The sequence below is a fragment of the Saccostrea cucullata genome, unplaced genomic scaffold, assembly GCF_032062105.1.
Source record: "Saccostrea cucullata isolate Sc308-1 unplaced genomic scaffold, CSIRO_AGI_Scuc_v1 ctg2401, whole genome shotgun sequence".
NCBI lineage: Eukaryota > Metazoa > Mollusca > Bivalvia > Ostreida > Ostreidae > Saccostrea > Saccostrea cuccullata.
In genome coordinates, this window is record NW_026938167.1 from 1,624 (window position 1) to 20,329 (window position 18,706).

Here is an 18,706-nt window from a genome sequence, read left to right on the forward strand (position 1 = left end):
TACAAGTTTTCATAATTCATATACTTTCAAGGTTCACACATCAAAAGCAGTACACAGGTTCCATTTCCAGTTATAACAAGTGTAGCTAATTATTTCCAGGATGTATTAAGCGATGCGCTATTTGATTTCTCTTGACCACTCCAGCAACGTTCCCGATAGCATTGATCAAAACTTCTTGTTGATCCTCATTGTTGTCAAAGTACTCGGGTAATTAATCTTCTTGGCAAATGCAAAGATTGTGCAAAACACAGCATGACATTATGATATCACATGTACGCACTAGACCGAAAACGTTAAACTAATGTGTTGTAACCGCTTAAAACGTCCTTTAAGAAGTCCAAACGCTCTTTCTATTAGTACCCGTGTAGTTGACAAAGCAATGTTATAGTTTGTTCCCTTGTCAGTATTCCAACACGTCGGAAAGGTGTAAGTAACCACTCTTGAAGTGGGTATGCCGAGTCGGCGATAAGATGTTTTCCTTCACACAGTTGTGGACCACTGTTCCACAGATCCGAATTCTTAAGAACGCGAGCATCGTGGACACTCCCTGGCCATCCTACATAAGCATGTATAAATAGTAAATTAGAATCACAAACCCACTGTAGCTGCAGAGAATGGAACCCCTTTCGATTAATGTACTGTTCCGGGTGGTTTGTGGGAGGTGTTATGTGGACGTTGGTTCCGTCCAGTGCCCCAATAACATCAGGAAAACCTTTAATATCTCTAAAACCTACAATTATATTTTCAATTTCGTCTCTATTCGGCCATTTTATCACTCTGGGTCCGACAGAAACAAGGGCCTCTACAAATTTCGGCGTGCTCTGATAACACTGAAATCCGTAACGCCAAATCTATCATCTGTCACCACGACAGTTGATTGGGTGCCAAGGTACCACAATGCTATTAACAGCTGTTTTTCCGGAGAAAGTGGAGGTCTTCCTCGGAGTGGTTCCTCGTAGGTTAGTCTTTCTCCAATTTTTTGGAGGATGACCTCTGCTGAGGATCTTTTTAGTCTGAACATTCTTCTAAATGTAATGTCATCGTATTCCGGCACCACCGTCTCCATGTAGAGACTTACGCGAGTCTTTTTCTGTCTTTCAGAACTTGAAAAAAATCAAAACGATGTTTAGATCAAAATTTCGGTAATATAGTACTAAAAAATGGGGGGTGGGGTGTGAGAGGGGAGCACGATCGAATTTCATGTGTGTGTGTGTGTGTGTGTGTGTGGAAGGGAATGGGGTATATCATATAAATACCTTGCCAGAATAAAATTTCCAACTGAAAACAAGGCCAAACAGAAGCGTCGACTAAATAATTTTATTTGCATATGTATTACATGTATATATTAATTGCAATAGGAAAACAAAGCGAATAGCTTGTTTATAGTTGTGCCTCATAAAAATATAGTCTTTTCCCTTTTCATTTTTGTCTTTTTTGCATGTGTACATGTACAAAAGCTTGTCAAAAATTTTCTGTTTGATCTTGGCCCTTTCCTACACTGAAATTATTTTCTATGGATCAGATTGAAGCATACTAAAACGTGTCTGTGGAAAGAGGGGGGGGGGCTTAACCTACGCATCGATGTTCAATGTCTATACTAAGTCTATCTTTGGATGAAAAAGTTGGGGGGGGGGGGGCTAAGCCCCCCTAACCCCCCGGTTCCTTAACTGCAAGACAACATGCCTGTTGAGAGTGAGGTAGGGGCTTATCCTACGCCTCAATATATATTATGTCCATCTTTGCAAATAAAGTAGGGGTGGATAAGCCCCCTGCCCCCCCCCCCCCCCACACACACGATAGTATTTAATTTTCATGAAAAGAAGTTAATATGCAAAACGAATTATTTTAGAGAGGAAGATACATCATAACCTAACAATTATTTTCCTCCCCTTTATCGACAAGTGTTTAATCAATCAAGTCTAACAAATACAGCGTCTATACGCAACATTACAGGATATTGTACATAGTCAATTCTCAAGCTCCTTGATACCCTTGATACGCATAGGCGTCGGAACCGGGATGGGGGGGGATAGGGGCGGCTTAGCCCTCCCCCCACTTTCTTGCAAAGATAGACATAATATATAGGCATTTTGAATTGGGGTTTGCCTTTTTTGCTGGTTTAGCACCCGCGTTTCAATTAGCTCCCCTTTCTACTTTATACTGTTTGCTTCCGATGCCCATGATACGGCTATCGACCTACAATTTAGGGAGTGTATTCAAACTGCCCCAGAATTACCAAATTTTTCTGGAGAACTATGACCATCAAATACGTGATAATGAATGGTATAGAAGATGATGAGAAAGGAAACGAGGATGAACATTTTCAATGAATCCCCTATACACATTTGTTTTGCACTATAATGAAATCTTTCCCAGTTAATGTACAACTACATGTATTTACAATTTACAAGTTTGAGATAAAGAGGTTTAACTGTATATATAATTATATATTATTGGGAATATGTTGTGTTTTTGTAAATGTTATTTCAAGAATGAAGAATGAATACCCTAATATTGATAGAGAGAGAGAGAGAGGGGTGGATCTAGAAATATTTTCTATACATTTAAATTTTAAAAAATCATACCTGTTTTTCTAATTTTATTTTTAAACTTTTACCCCCCCCCCTTCCCCGAAAAAAAGACATGATGCATAAGATGTGTACAGGAACTTATATGTTTTTATTTTAAGAAAAACAACACTACATATCATTTCTTAGTGAATGAAGTTAAAACCCAAACATGAAACGATGGAAGTGTAACAAGATGGTTTAGACGTCGGGATTAAAATGCCTCTCATATCTGATACGGATACGGATACGTATACTTATACGGTTACGTCAGATAGAACAATCTCTAATATAAGTAAATTTATACATATTCATGTACTCTTGTTCATTCCTAGTACCTCTAGTTTAAATCATAACGTTTGTTATATGTGCATCATATGTTTCAACATAAGATTGATAATGATGCAAATTAATTCAATTTGTTTTAAAATTCAAAGATTATTCCTTTTCGTATGAAAAATGTTGATCTTTGTTTCGTTATAATATCAATAAAGTCTATATAATAAATTAATTACACTGTCCTTCACAAGAAGTTGAGAAACACAACCTTGGGTTTTGAATGATAAATCAAACTGCCCCACTTTTCGGGTGACATTGCCTTTTTTGCTGAAATCGATAGAAATTATAAACCTCTCGGATACACAGAGATTACGACGTTTAATATGCTGTCACTATAATGTTGTTTGAATACAAGCTTACTGATAACAAAATTTTCAATCATAGTGAATTATAACAAAAGAGGCGATAAGGCCCTTTTAAAGGTTAGTCGCAATTTACGTATTGCAACTTTAAAAATCTTACTGGCTAGTTGTATTTTTGCTTATATTCCCAGGTAAAGGATATTTTGCTTAGGTTGTACAAACAAATTTGAAGTTCATTGTATAACTTTACTGAATCTCTGATTAAAATTCGAGTTTATCAGATAGTGAAGAAACGTTCAACCAAGATGGGACTTACAGGCTGTGGAAAGTTTGGAAAAGGATTTCTTATTGTCATCAACATAATCTTCTTTGTGAGTACCAATTAAGATATAGCAACAGAAGAATCATATATAATTAATCCATAATTTAACAAGTACTTTATGAAAATGTTGAGTATATAAATTAAGGTTAAAAATTATAACTATTATTATTTAAAAACACACAGTCAAAATGCTTTTGAAAATGAAAAGAACATTTGAGCGTAATTTTAATCGTATCAGAAGCCTTTTTTCTTAAATTTCACTCATTGCTTCCTGGTTGACATCTAACATAATTAATGATTTGTCTACGATATTTTAAGTATTACAAAGTCAAATTTTTTGTCCTTCAAGTAATGAAATGTAACGGATTATGTTTTCTTCTATATAACTTTAGCCTTTAGCTTCTTACAACAATATAAAAGATCATTCTGGAAGGCTATAAAGAAAAGAAATAACATTTTTAGTAATGAATCACTCCATATTTACTTAAGATAAGAAAGTATACGTTGCGATGTGTTCCATCCTCTACTAAAAGCGGTTTGTAGATTTAACTATATCTTTGTGTTTGCTTTTAAAACTTATAAATGTCAGATAAGGCACAGATATCGATACTTTGCAATGCATATACGTTAAAAATCGAATTTCCAGGAACATTTAACACATACCTACGGTTAACATAAGGCACAGATATCGATACTTTGCAATGCATATACGTTAAAAATCGAATTACCAGGAACATTTAACACATACCTACGGTTAACATCATGTTAGTTTTCGAGAAATTTACATGTATTTGTAACGTGTATGGGTCCGTTTATTTAGGTTTAGATCCTTAATCAAGTAAATAAATTAAACAAATGATTATGTAAACAAGAGATAGATCACTAATTAGACAAATGATTTGAAATGATAGATGACAAAGCATATGAAAAATGAACGAGTCAATATATACATATATTAAAAGGATTTCCTATCCTTGGCATAAACAACAACAACTAATTATGCGTAGAGGTCTGTGTCCTGGATGGGTCTCCAGCCGGGATGTGTCCTGTACTCGGACAGGTACGGGTCTGCCGGTTTCTGTCCTATACACAGACAGTTCTTAAAAAATAATAGCCTCGAGTAAAGTATTTATACTTTATTACACCCCGAATACTAAATATATTTAAATCCAGTATACTATAGACACCGTATACTATGTCACCGTAAGTCTGCCTTACTGCTAACTGCTTCACCGTACCTCGCTGAAGTGAACTTCTCCCTTTGAGCTCCGACTGGCAACTGCCAGCTTTCAGCAGAACGCTCTTTTATATAGTTAGGATCACCCGGACTACCCTCGGCCGCTATCGTAGAACACTACGATAAAGTCCGGGTGACGTAATCCATCTAGCATCCCGAGCCCGATCTGTCACATTACCCACGCCTCTATTACTCATGCGTCCTCGCATGACAAAAGAAAGTAATGAAATGATGATGTAACAAGATGATGAATATTTAAATGAAGAAAACATGATATCTATACACAAAATGAAAGTAATGATCATGATTATCTTAAACGTCTATCTGTCTTATCAGCTTCTCAGGAAACAGCTGTAATCACATATTTACATGTTTAAAAAAAGAAAATCCTCTCTTTCAACAATTTTCGCTATACTTAAGTCATTCTCATGACTTGTTGAAAAATAAGGTCTTTTCCTAGTCCTGGACATAATCTTGAAGGTAAGATTGGGCACGTCTTTCGCGTCTGGGTCTGCGATCACCAGCCAACTGATCCGTGACTTCAATGTTTCTGTCAGATGACCAAAAGTCATCAACCTGATCCTCTTGATCTATCTGAACATCTGAAGAATCACTTGTCCCCAGCTCTGACGTTTCGAGCCCTAGATCTGGATCTTCACCTCTGAGAACTTGGGCTCTGCACCTTTTTATTCTGTCGCAATGAATTATCTGATCCTTTCCATTGCGTCCACAATTCACCTTATACAGGACCTCAGAGACTTTTGCCAGAACCTTAAAAGGTCCTCTCCAGTATGAAGTTAGCTTGGGTGAGCACCCAGTTTTCCTTTGAGGAAAATAGACATATACCTGGTCTCCAACTTTGAATTGTTCATAGGACATCTTCATGTCATGATAATATTTCTGTCTAAGAATAGCTCCTTCTAACTGTTTTCTAACCAAATTGTGAGCCCTTTCCATGCGATCAGTCAGAATCCACACCCATTCATGACTCGGTACTTGTTTCCAGGTTGCGGGCATGTCGATCATATATAATGTCCAGAGGGGTGGCAGTTTCTCTACCAAGCATCAGCATGTTTGGCGTGTATCCGGTTGATTCATGCTGTGCCGCCCTGTATGCCATCATCACAAAAGGTATGCTCTCATCCCAATCTCGATGATTCTCGCTGACATAACTACTCAGCATGGTGGCTAAGGTCTTATTGAACCGTTCCACCATACCATCAGACTGAGGATGGTATGGTGTGGTTCTTGTCTTTCGGATCTGTAAGTGCTTGCATACCTCGCTAAACAAAAGACTCTCATATTGACGCCCTTGGTCGGAGTGGATGGATAAAGGAACTCCAAACCTACAGATTACTTCCCCTACGATCAGTCTTGCAACTGTCTGAGCCTCCATATTGGGCATTGGAAAGGCCTCCGTCCATTTACTGAAATAATCCGAGACTACAAGTATGTAGCGATTCCCCCTTTCTGTAATTGGAAATTCTCCAAGGATATCTGTGGCTATCCCCTCCATTGGGTAACCCACTTGCAAAGGCTGCATATGTCCTCGCTTTGTTTTAAGTGGAGCCTTCCTCCGAGCACATATGTCGCATCCAGCAACATAACCTCTTACATCACTTTGCAGTCCCGGCCAGTAGTAACTTTGTCTGATCTTGTTCAGGGTTTTGGTCACCCCTAGATGACCAGATGTTTTGGAGTCATGCATCTGTTGTAAAATAAATCTTCTCTGAGAGAGTGGCATAACAATCTGATATGTCGTGTCATTGCTTTCCTCAAGCTCCCACATACGACATAGCAAGTTATCCTTCAATGCCAATCTACTCCACTGAGCCCACAATGATTTGACCATATAACTCTCAGCAGTAATTTCACTGTAGTCTGGACGCTTCCCCTCCACCATCCAATCCTTAACAAGTATGATATCCCGACTTCCATCCTGTATCTTTACCAAGTCATTTGATTCATCTGTCCTATTGTCTTTGGTTTCATCCTGTAAAACCCTTGCATGCGATTGTTCCTCTTGAAAGTCTTCTTTCTCCCAATCATCAAAATATCCGCATTGGGCACATGGGAGTCTACTTAGCCCGTCTGCATTGCCATGCAGTCTACCAGCTCTATGCTCGATCTCTATATCGTATGCCGATATCACCTCTAGCCATCGAGCTAACTGGCCTTCTGGATCCTTGAACCTTAGTAACCATCGAAGAGAACTGTGAACTGTTCTGACCACAAATTTACGTCCATACAAGAAATGCCTAAAGTGCTTTATAAACGTCACTACTGCCAGGAGCTCCTTCCTGGTCACACAGTACCTTCTCTCCGATTTCCTAAGAACTTTACTGGCGTAAGCGACTACTCTTTCCTGTCCATTCTGGATCTGAGACAGGGCTGCTCCGATCGCATTTTGACTTGCATCGGTATCCAAGATAAAGGGTAAACTGAAGTCTGGTTGAGTAAGGATAGGTGCTTTGGTCAACTTGGTTTTTAGGACATCAAATGCTATTTGACATTCCTCTGACCATTTGAAGACAACTGATGCCTCTGTCAGTTTATGAAGCGGTCGAGCTATATCAGCAAAGTTTGCAATGAATTTCCGATAATAGCTACAGAGGCCGAGGAAGGAACGAACTTGCGTCTTATTTAGTGGCTCTGGCCATTGCCTCACAGATTCAACTTTCTCTGGATCTGTCTCGACACCATTCTCCGAAATGACATGACCCAGGTATTTCACTTGTTTTGCAAACAAAGTACATTTTCTTGCCTTTAGCTTCAAACCAGCTGACTGTAACTTCTCAAAGACCTGTTCTAAATTATGTACCATTTCGTTGAATGTTTTCCCATATACAATGACATCATCCAAATATATGAGGCATATCTGCCATTGTAATCCTGACAAAACGGTCTCCATAAGACGTTCAAACGTAGCCGGGGCATTACAGAGCCCGAACGGCATCACATTGAACTCGTAAAACCCTTGTCTAGTTGCAAACGCCGTCTTATGCTTATCGCTTGGATCTAGCTCTACCTGCCAGTATCCAGCATTCATGTCTAGAGTACTGAACCACTTCGCTCCCTTCAGCTGATTAAGCGACTCGTCGATCCGGGGAAGGGGATAGGCGTCTTTGATGGTGACACTGTTCAGGCGCCTATAATCCACACAGAACCTTTTGGATCCGTCTTTCTTCTTCACCAAGACTATTGCTGATGACCAATCACTCTGGGAAGGCTCAATAATACCTCTTTTAAGCATATCTGATACATGCTCTTGAACTTCTTCCTGCATATGGAAAGGTAGACGTCTTGGTGCCTGTTTGATAGCTGGATGAGAACCTGTATCTATCTTGTGCTTAACCATAGAGGTTCGACCAACATCTTCATCAGTTACAGAAAACAAATCTGAGTACTTGATAAGTAAACTTCTGGCCTTGTCTTTTTCATTACTCCCAAGAATTGTAGTGCTTCTATCAAACAGTTCCTTTAAATGTTTTGGCATTTCCTTGCTACTGCTCTTATCATGGCTGGAAGACGATAATGATACAATCTCATGAACTGGAGACAATTTACCCACAACAGTTCCTGGCTGTAGAGTCTTATCTGTGGATGACAGATTCATAATTCGTAGAGGCACTGCCTCCTGGCGTCTTACCAGTGTTCTGGCTATCATAGCGGAATCCGATTTTCGGGATTTTTCAGATGGTTCTACAAGCCCTATATTCACGGGATATCCCCCATCTGGCCCTGCACATATCTTGCCCTCCGTCATTACTTCAGATCTTGGAGGTATAACTATTCTATTGACCAAAGCAATCTTGTACTCTCGTGCTGTACCCTCCATCTGAATTGGATGTTCTATCCCTGATATCTCAACCTTGTGTGTGCGCATATTAATGATAGCTTCATACTTGACAAGAAAATCTAAACCAAGAATTCCATCTACAGATAGATCCGCCACTATCATCTCATGCTTCAGAGTTGTTCCATTAAGTACAAGGTCTATAGAGGTTTTACCATATATCTCTACACAGGATCCATTAGCTGACAGGACGTCCCTGTCTACTTTCTTTAAGGAATGGTTGTCTCCTTGTATGTTTTCATAGCATACTTTCGATAGTAAGGAAACAGTGGCACCTGTGTCAACGAGTAGATATGTATCCATCCCACATACTCTGGCAGTAACATAAGCCCCTGACTCTTTAATAGAATGAACAATTCTAGAGTGTTCATCAGTCTTTTGTGTTCTGGCTTGGGTCCGGTCATCTGACTTATGCTCAGTCGTGCCTCTCATGTTCTGTCTAGTTTCTGGGGGAGAGGTGGTATCTTTAAGTATGGGACAATCTCTTTTCAGGTGTTTGTCAGAACCGCATTTGTAGCATTTTCTAATACTAGTACCATTACCTGTGGTTTTCTTCGTGTCATCTCTCATCTGCCTTGTATCACAACCATTTCTTTGCATTTGAAACTTCCATTGCTTCATGTCCTTTATCTCCCTTTGAAGATACTGCATATTTTTCTCCATGGTCTCTATGAATTTATCAATCTTCGATCCCTGACTTGCTCCATGCTTGTCTTGATCCATGCTTCTGACATTCTCGGTGCGACGACTTTCTGCTTTATAAAATGCTTCGAGCTCTACAGCTCTCTGTATAGCATCATTAAAACTGCTAGGTCTGGACTGTTTGATCTTAAGACGCATTTCTGCATTATGCAGTCCGTCTAAAAACTGTTCTGTGGCCAGGATCTCACGTACATCTTCCGGTGCTGTAGGATAGGCTAGGTTTACAAGCCTCCGTATATCTTGGCCCATCTCTGGTAAACTCTCTGACGGTTTTTGTCTCCTTTCCCTGAGCTGAGTCCGATACAGCTCAGTCTGGTTCAGTGGGGCAAATCGATCCTGTAAGCATTTAACTAATTTTCCATAGTTCTGTCTCTCATACCTGGGCTGATTACCCAGCACACCTTGTGCTAGCCCTCTGAGAGACGCAGCTAAATATAACCCCTTTTCCGTCTCAGTCCATTCATTCAAGAGACTTACAGACTCAAAGTGAGACAAGTAGTCATTCCACATACTGGAACCATCATACGTCGCAGGTTTAATAAAATTCCTGGGCCTTGATCTATTCTGATTTGTATCTGTCGCCGGATGAGTACTTGTGCCATGTGCCGGAGGCTGTCCTTTGTCTCGAAACCTATCATCAGTCTCATCACATGAGCATACATCCTCAGCAAGCAACCTATCTGTCCGTCTTGTAAACGGAGTACTCGTCCTTGTTTGGTGGATGGATCTTGGGACACTGGTAGCATTTTCCCGTAGACCTATCATTCGCATGGACTGCTCTATCTCCCTGTTCAGATTTTCTATTTGCCTTTCTATCAGTGTTATGTCATGTAAACTTGACATCGTGAAAGAAAAGCAAATTAACAAATATCATAAAATGTAATAAACAATTCAGATCTAACCCAAATCCCGACGCTGCCGCCAATTTTTGTAACGTGTATGGGTCCGTTTATTTAGGTTTAGATCCTTAATCAAGTAAATAAATTAAACAAATGATTATGTAAACAAGAGATAGATCACTAATTAGACAAATGATTTGAAATGATAGATGACAAAGCATATGAAAAATGAACGAGTCAATATATACATATATTAAAAGGATTTCCTATCCTTGGCATAAACAACAACAACTAATTATGCGTAGAGGTCTGTGTCCTGGATGGGTCTCCAGCCGGGATGTGTCCTGTACTCGGACAGGTACGGGTCTGCCGGTTTCTGTCCTATACACAGACAGGTCTTAAAAAATAATAGCCTCGAGTAAAGTATTTATACTTTATTACACCCCGAATACTAAATATATTTAAATCCAGTATACTATAGACACCGTATACTATGTCACCGTAAGTCTGCCTTACTGCTAACTGCTTCACCGTACCTCGCTGAAGTGAACTTCTCCCTTTGAGCTCCGACTGGCAACTGCCAGCTTTCAGCAGAACGCTCTTTTATATAGTTAGGATCACCCGGACTACCCTCGGCCGCTATCGTAGAACACTACGATAAAGTCCGGGTGACGTAATCCATCTAGCATCCCGAGCCCGATCTGTCACATATTTTTTCTCAAGAATTGTTTAGGGAGAAATAAGCAAATTGGAAGTATGTTTATATCACAATATAGTATACATTAAATTATGATATTAACAGTTACATATATACATGATTTAAACCAACGTAGGATATGGAGATAACGAACAGTATTCAATCTCAAAGTCCATAAGACAATACAATATAGGAGCAGAGCAAATACGTGACTCCAAAACATCGGAGGTGGGATCAGATTCCCCCTAATACGCCAGTTTCGAGATTGTAACTCTCCTATGATAGAGGCGCAAAAGGTATCCATTTCGGCAAGGAGGTGGGACAGGTTGTCTCTGTATACAAACGTGCATAAATAAATGAACGATATTCATGGCTTTTAAAATTTATTAAATGTTATAAAAAGATTTGATATTAAGCAGTGATGCATTTGATGATTATATCAAGTTCAACTATGCATATTTACAAATCTACTTTAAATTATAGGTACTTGAAAACGAAATAAACGTCATAGTCTTAATAAAAAGTAACCGACTTTCTTGATTGTACAAACTTTTTAACAAAGAGTTTGTGGCTTTTTTTAAGTTATAATAAGGAAAAGAATCAATGTGTCATTTAGATCGCCTGCGTACAATGATCAGATGCATGTGTACCGTTTTTATTAGAGGTCCAAATATCTTCCCTCGTCTGAAAGGTCTCACATCAACCGACATTTTCTTTATTGTTACGATTTTTTGTTTTAAACCAGAAGTCTCTGTCGAGACTGTAGCTCTACTGGTATGTACTTATCAAAAACCATTGCACTATTTTATGTATCTTTGTGTAGTCTACTTGTGTGCCAACTTATTTTGAAATCAAACTAGAACTGTAGAAGGAGTAGCGTTTTTACGGAATTTCACAGAAAATTCTATTTTTAGTAACCATGGTAACACCGTTCATCGAAATCAGAAACCGATGCACTATTCTATGTATCTTAGTGTAGTCTACTTGTGTGCCAAGTTATATTGAAATCAGACCAAAACTGTAGAAGGAGTAGCGTTTTTAAAGAATTTCACAGAAAATTCTATTTTTAGTAACCATGGCAACATTGTTCATCGAAATTAAAAACCGATGCACTTTTCTATGTATCTTAGTGTAGTCTACTTGTGTGCCATTTATATTGAAATCAGACCAAAACTGTAGAAGGAGTAGCGTTTTTAAGGAATTTCACAGAAAATTCTATTTTTAGTAACCATGGTAACACCGTTCATTGAAATTAAAAACCGATGCACTATTCTATGTATCTTAGTGTAGTCTACTTGTGTGCCAAGTTATATTGAAATCAGACCAAAACTGTAGAAGGAGTAGCGTTTTTAAGGAATTTCACAGAAAATTCTATTTATAGTAACCATGGCAACACCGTTCATCGAAATTAAAAACTGATGCACTATTCTATGTATCTCAGTGTAGCCTACTTGTGTGCCAAGTTATATTGAAATCAGACCAAAACTGTAGAAGGAGTAGCGTTTTTAAGGAATTTCACAGAAAATTCTATTTTTAGTAACCATGGTAACACCGTTCATTGAAATTAAAAACCGATGCACTATTCTATGTATCTTAGTGTAGTCTACTTGTGTGCCAAGTTATATTGAAATCAGACCAAAACTGTAGAAGGAGTAGCGTTTTTAAGGAATTTCACAGAAAATTCTATTTATAGTAACCATGGCAACACCGTTCAACGAAATTAAAAACTGATGCACTATTCTATGTATCTTAGTGTAGCCTACTTGTGTGCCAAGTTATATTGAAATCAGACCAAAACTGTAGAAGGAGTAGCGTTTTTAAGGAATTTCACAGAAAATTCTATTTTTAGTAACCATGGCAACACCGTTCATCGAAATCAAAAACCGATGCACTCTTCTATGTATCTTAGTGTAGTCTACTTGTGTGCCAAGTTATATTGAAATCAGACCAAAACTGTAGAAGGAGTAGCGTTTTAAAGGAATTTCACAGAAAATTCTATTTTTAGTAACCATGGCAACACCGTTCATCGAAATTAAAAACCGATGCACTATTCTATGTATCTTAGTGTAGTCTACTTGTGTTCCAAGTTATATTGAAATCAGACTAAAATTGTAGGAGGAGTAGCGTTTTGAAAAATTGTTTACAGACAGACGGACAGACAGACGGACAGACAGACAGACAGACAGACGGACGGACGCCGGACGCATTACTATCGCATAAGCTCTTCTGGTCTCTGACCAGTAGAGCTAAAAATGACGTCTTTAAATTAATTCGGTTTTTCTCGAAATGTAGAGTGCATCCTGACAATCATGTAGTTATGATAAACCAGTATATCGATGATACAGTGTATCCAATATATAAATATCAAATATTTGTCCCACCTGTTTGTTTACGCGGCAACGAAACTCCCCTCCTCAACGAAAGAGCGCACCAAGGGAGATAATCTCGAAACTTGCATATTGGACAAACAATTAGTATGAAAAACGTCAATCAGCCCTTGACTTAATGATAAATTGTATTTGCTGACAAGGTCATTGAATTGACCATAGAACTTGATGATGACTTTGAACGAGACTACTTATACTGTATTCTTGTATCATCAACTTGTTTTTCGACAATTTACCTCGTTTTAGTAATTGTTCATACGTAGAGTGCTCTTACATATCGAATCAACTGAGATATAACCAGGTTGGGGGGAAACGTAAATACCGCTATAATAGTGGTATCTCACTATTATAGTGAAATTACGCTACATTTCCTGCCGTGGATACCCTCAATTTCATCGGATACCATGCAAGGCGTTTGAACCGCAAATTATGGTGGGTATTAAAACCAGAAGTCTCTATCGAGACTGTAGCTCTACTGGTTTGTACTGATCAAAAACCGATGCACACAATTATGTATCTTAGTGTAGTCTACTTGTGTGCCAAGTGATATTGAAATGAGACTAAAACTGTAGAAGGAGTAGCGTTTTAAAGGAATTTCTCAGAAAATTCTATTTTTAGTAACCATGGCAACATCGTTCATCGAAATCAAAAACCGATGCACTATTTTATGTATCTTAGTGTAGTCTACTTGTGTGCCAAGTGATATTGAAATGAGACTAAAACTGTAGAAGGAGTAGCATTTTAAAGGAATTTCTCAGAAAATTCTATTTTTAGTAACCATGGCAACATCGTTCATCGAAATAAAAAACCGATGCACACAATTATGTATCTTAGTGTAGTCTACTTGTGTGCCAAGTGATATTGAAATGAGACTAAAACTGTAGAAGGAGTAGCATTTTAAAGGAATTTCTCAGAAAATTCTATTTTTAGTAACCATGGCAACATCGTTCATCGAAATCAAAAACTGATGCACTATTTTATGTATCTTAGTGTAGTCTACTTGTGTGCCAAGTGATATTGAAATGAGACTAAAACTGTAGAAGGAGTAGCGTTTTAAAGGAATTTCTCAGAAAATTCTATTTTTAGTAACCATGGCAACATCGTTCATCGAAATAAAAAACCGATGCACTATTTTATGTATCTTAGTGTAGTCTACTTGTGTGCCATGTGATATTGAAATGAGACTAAAACTGTAGAAGGAGTAGCGTTTTAAAGGAATTTCTCAGAAAAATCTATTTTTAGTAACCATGGCATCACCGTTCATGGAAATCAAAAACCGATGCACTATTTTATGTATCTTAGTATAGTCTACTCGTGTGCCAAGTGATATTGAAATGAGACTAAAACTGTAGAAGGAGTAGCGTTTTAAAGGAATTTCACAGAAAATTCTATTTTTAGTGACCATGGCAACATCGTTCATCGAAATCAAAAACCGATGCACTGTTTTATGTATCTTAGTGTAGTCTACTTATGTGCCAAGTAATATTGAAATCAGACCAAAACTGTAGAAGGAGTAGCGTTTTAAAGGAATTTCTCAGAAAAATCTATTTTTAGTAACCATGGCATCACCGTTCATGGAAATCAAAAACCGATGCACTATTTTATGTATCTTAGTGTAGTCTACTTGTGTGCCAAGTAATATTGAAATCAGACCAAAACTGTAGATGGAGTAGCGTTTTAAAGGAATTTCTCAGAAAATTCTATTTTTAGTAACCATGGCAACACTGTTCATCGAAATCAAAAACCGATGCACTATTTTATGTATCTTTGTGTAGTCTACTTGTGTGCCAAGTTATATTGAAATCAGACTAAAATTGTAGGAGGAGTAGCGTTTTGAAAAATTGTTTACAGACAGACGGACAGACAGACGGACAGACAGACAGACAGACGGACGGACGCCGGACGCATTACTATCGCATAAGCTCTTCTGGTCTCTGACCAGTAGAGCTAATGAACAAAAACTGTCATGCTTGCATGTTTTGAATTTTAATAAATTTTCTACCGTTGCGTTTAATAATGCGAACACTCTTTTTTTAACGGAAGTTGCATTTTTAACATAGCAACCGATGATTGCGGGGGTATTTAAGCTTGTTTGAATCTCACTTATTGCTCATTAATGTGCACAAATTGATGCTTGTTACAATTGTCAACTTGCACTGAAAAGAGTTAATGGAATTTAACAAGAAAAATATTGTTTATGTCTGCATGGTAACGGGTATGGAGGGCCGTTATGGTAAACGGAAAGACACATTATGGCAAACATAAAAAAGAGTATATAGATAAACTCGATTTCTATCCTTTTAACAAAATCAATTTATAATAAATAATCAAAAAATTACTTCTATAAAAGATCCTAGATAATATATCTAATTTTTAATTTTGGCTGGTTAATTGTTTATTTCAGAAAAAAGATTCAATTTATTTTGGTGTCGGGAATATTTGACAAGAGTGTCTGTAACCTTATTTTAACAAATGTTCAAATAATTATATTTTAACAATCTTTTTCACTCCACAGAAATGTATCTTATTTAACACTTTATGGTTATGCACTTAGGCAAGAATTATTTAACTTTAAAATCTGAGAGAAATAGCATTAGTTTTTTCTTGTTATTTGAAAAAAATATTTATATCTAATTATATTAGTATGATATGAAAGTATATAGCAAAAAATCACACTGAAAGTATTAATTTTTCAGACTTTTAGATTTATGTCATTGTATTATTGTTTAAACCACAAGGAAACTTCAAACCAATCACCAATGCTCAATATTCAGCATAAAGGTGTCTAAAATATCTTTGACTCAATTCATATTTTCCACAATTAAAAATTGATGTAAAGTATCAAATCGGCCGCAAAACAATTTAGCATTTGAAAAAGTACTTTCACAATTTTGAAAGCATATCCATGCAGTGGAAGTAAAAGATATTCAAAGATGTAGAATCCTGAGAATCTTAGCTGCGTTTTCTATTAAGCAATTTTGGTAGAAAACCGAGTCCACTAATTCAAGTACATCGCTAACTGTCTTATATACTAACTTTTATAACTAGCAACTTCAGACAGCTCTAAATTAAATCGACGCTAACGTGTTGAAAATTGAATTTTCCGCCAAATATTGTACACGACAAATGTAATACATTTACAGTATTTTCATTTTCAATCAATTCTGTTATCATTGACTTCATAGGCGTCAAAACCAGGGGGGGGGGGGCTTACTTTTTTGCAAAGATAGACATTTTCTATGTATTGAAAATTGGGGTTTACCTTTTCTGTTGGTTTAACCCCCCATCCACTTTCAATTTGCTTCAGACTCCTATATATGGACTCAACGATGAATTCATCTGATGAACAAATGCACTAAAATAGCTATGTATGTACTTATTTAAAAAAAATATTTATTTATAATGCTTTGAAGACAGTCTGAAATAAAAATGACCGAACCACGTGCTGCAAGGCGCTTTTCAAATTGTGGAAACGAAATTATCTGTGTATCATTCGCAGCATTCACAGCTGTAACATATTCAAAACAAATATTAACGAGTTGAACAGTTTTTTTTTATTTTTTATTAACCATGCATTTTATGTACCACGTCATTATGATGCGACCGGAAATTCATAATTTCCCTTTATATCTATATAGTACCTTTTGTAAACTCTTTTTATATATTCAAAAATTTTCAAATATCTTGATGAGAAATGACAATGAAATTGAAACATTATAACAATAACATTTAAAATTTGTTTCTAAATTTAAGCATATTAAATTTTTTTTATGATTTTCTACATGTTATCAATGAATTATTATACTGAACTATTACAAAAATAACTTCTCAGTTCCCATGTTCACTATATAACACAACCATGCACAAAAAGATCGGCCGCAGCAGCGTCCAATAATAATGGGCCTTTCCGTTTACCATTACGAGCCTCCATACCCGTAACCATGCAGACATAAATAATCATTTCCTTGTTAAATTCCATAAACTCTTTTCGGTGCAAGTTGACAATTGTAACAAGCATCAATTTGTGCACATTAATGAGCAATAAGTGAGATTTAAACAAGCTTAAATACCCCCGCAATCATCGGTTGCTATGTTAAAAATGCAACTTCCGTTAAAAAAAAGAGTGTTCGCATTATTAAACGCAACGGTAGGAAATTTATTAAAATTCAAAACATACAAGCATGACAGTTTTTGTTCATTTTAATACCCACCATAATTTGCGGTTCAAACTCCTTGCATGGTATTGGATGAAATTGAAGGTATTCACAGCAGGAAATATAGCGTAATTTCACTATAATAGTGAGATACCACTATCATAGCGGAATTTACGTTTCCCCCCAACCTGATAACAACTCTGTTTGCAAGTGATCAAGGTACATGTACATGTATATTGCTGTGTAAGTAAGGGAAGTTGATAGAAAAGTTAAAGTCATCACGTTTGTCATAGAGCTTTTTTGTTAGATTACTTGTTACTTCAGAATACTTGTGTGTGCAATCACAATGTGTTTTAACAAATAATTTTGCAAATGAGCAGGAAAGGATTTTTATTGAGAAAAATATGTTATGTTATGAAAAATAAAAACAAACAGCAATTGTTCCCTTGGCTGTTATTCATATTTTTCTTTAATTGGGCACTTTACAATGTAGAAAGATACAGAGCTGTTTCTCGTTAATGTTCTCACAATAAATCCTCTTTAATTTTCCCAAAACATTAGCAAATCTGAAAGAGAAACTTCGAGATTAGTGTACCACAACATGTTGAGTAAATAAGTATACATATAGTCTCTCTGGTGCTATCAATATTGTACGGAACTTTTCGTATTTGAGATCACCAAACTTTATACGAAAATCAATAGTATTAAAATCCATAATTTTTCAACGTCATAATCTGAAGCTACCACATATGTTTTAAAGGCCCGTATGGCCATTGTTCCAAATCTTTATTGTTTCAATGGACTTTAATGAGTCACCAATATTACACCATACCTCATGAATACCTGCAGTTTATGGTTTTAAAACAAAAAAAGAATATTCTTTACTTGTTTAATAGATTTTAAGCTTGACAAGAAATGGTGTTTGGATGTTAAGTATATAAGGTAACTCAAAATGTACATGTACTCTTGGGAAAATGTTGAGAAAATGAAAGCCCAATAACATATTTTTTTATAATGCCTGTGACGTCGAAGATTTTGCTGCGCCGTGACTTAATGATATATCCTGAAAAATCACTCAAAATTGATACCAATTTACAATATTTTGATATGAAATTTTGAAGACCATATAAATAAAGATTCTTTTATATTATGTGTGACATTTTGCCCGATTAAGTCGTCAAATATTTTTTCTGTGCAACAAGTCCGCTTAATTTTTGAACGGCCCTCGTAGATATACATTTTCTGTAGACATCGTGGAAATTTTAAATTTACGTCATTTTCATTACGTCATTTCAAACAAATAA

The 18,706-nt window shown here is 36.8% G+C and overlaps 2 protein-coding genes across 4 annotated transcripts in view; one reads left to right on the forward strand and one right to left on the reverse strand.

Annotated features, from left to right (window-relative positions):
* Nucleotides 1-353: 353 nt before the first annotated feature.
* On the reverse strand, nucleotides 354-1,066 carry LOC134249548 (uncharacterized). Its single transcript, XM_062731884.1, has 2 exons — nucleotides 832-1,066; nucleotides 354-730 (listed from the first exon to the last, which is right to left on the reverse strand). The coding sequence occupies exons 1-2, from the start codon at nucleotides 1,064-1,066 to the stop codon at nucleotides 354-356; spliced, it is 612 nt and encodes a 203-aa protein (XP_062587868.1).
* Nucleotides 1,067-3,263: 2,197 nt separating this feature from the next.
* LOC134249546 (tetraspanin-18B-like) overlaps nucleotides 3,264-18,706 on the forward strand; it is a 29,215-nt gene continuing 13,772 nt past the window's right edge. The window contains exons 1-2 of one of the 3 annotated variants that reach the window (XM_062731881.1): nucleotides 3,264-3,328; nucleotides 3,490-3,579. In XM_062731881.1, the coding sequence (XP_062587865.1) occupies nucleotides 3,514-3,579 (66 nt within the window). In that variant the 5' untranslated portion in view covers nucleotides 3,264-3,328; nucleotides 3,490-3,513. The other 2 variants (XM_062731882.1, XM_062731880.1) reach the window with 2 other exon arrangements.

Bases quoted from the DNA above. Each gene is read 5' to 3' on its own strand.
- LOC134249548 (XM_062731884.1), bottom strand. From the start codon at position 1,066: ATGGAGACGGTGGTGCCGGAATACGATGACATTACATTTAGAAGAATG. The intron at 731-831 runs GTGTTATCAGAG...ATATAATTGTAG, and splicing joins ATTTGGCGTTACGGATTTCA to GTTTTAGAGATATTAAAGGT.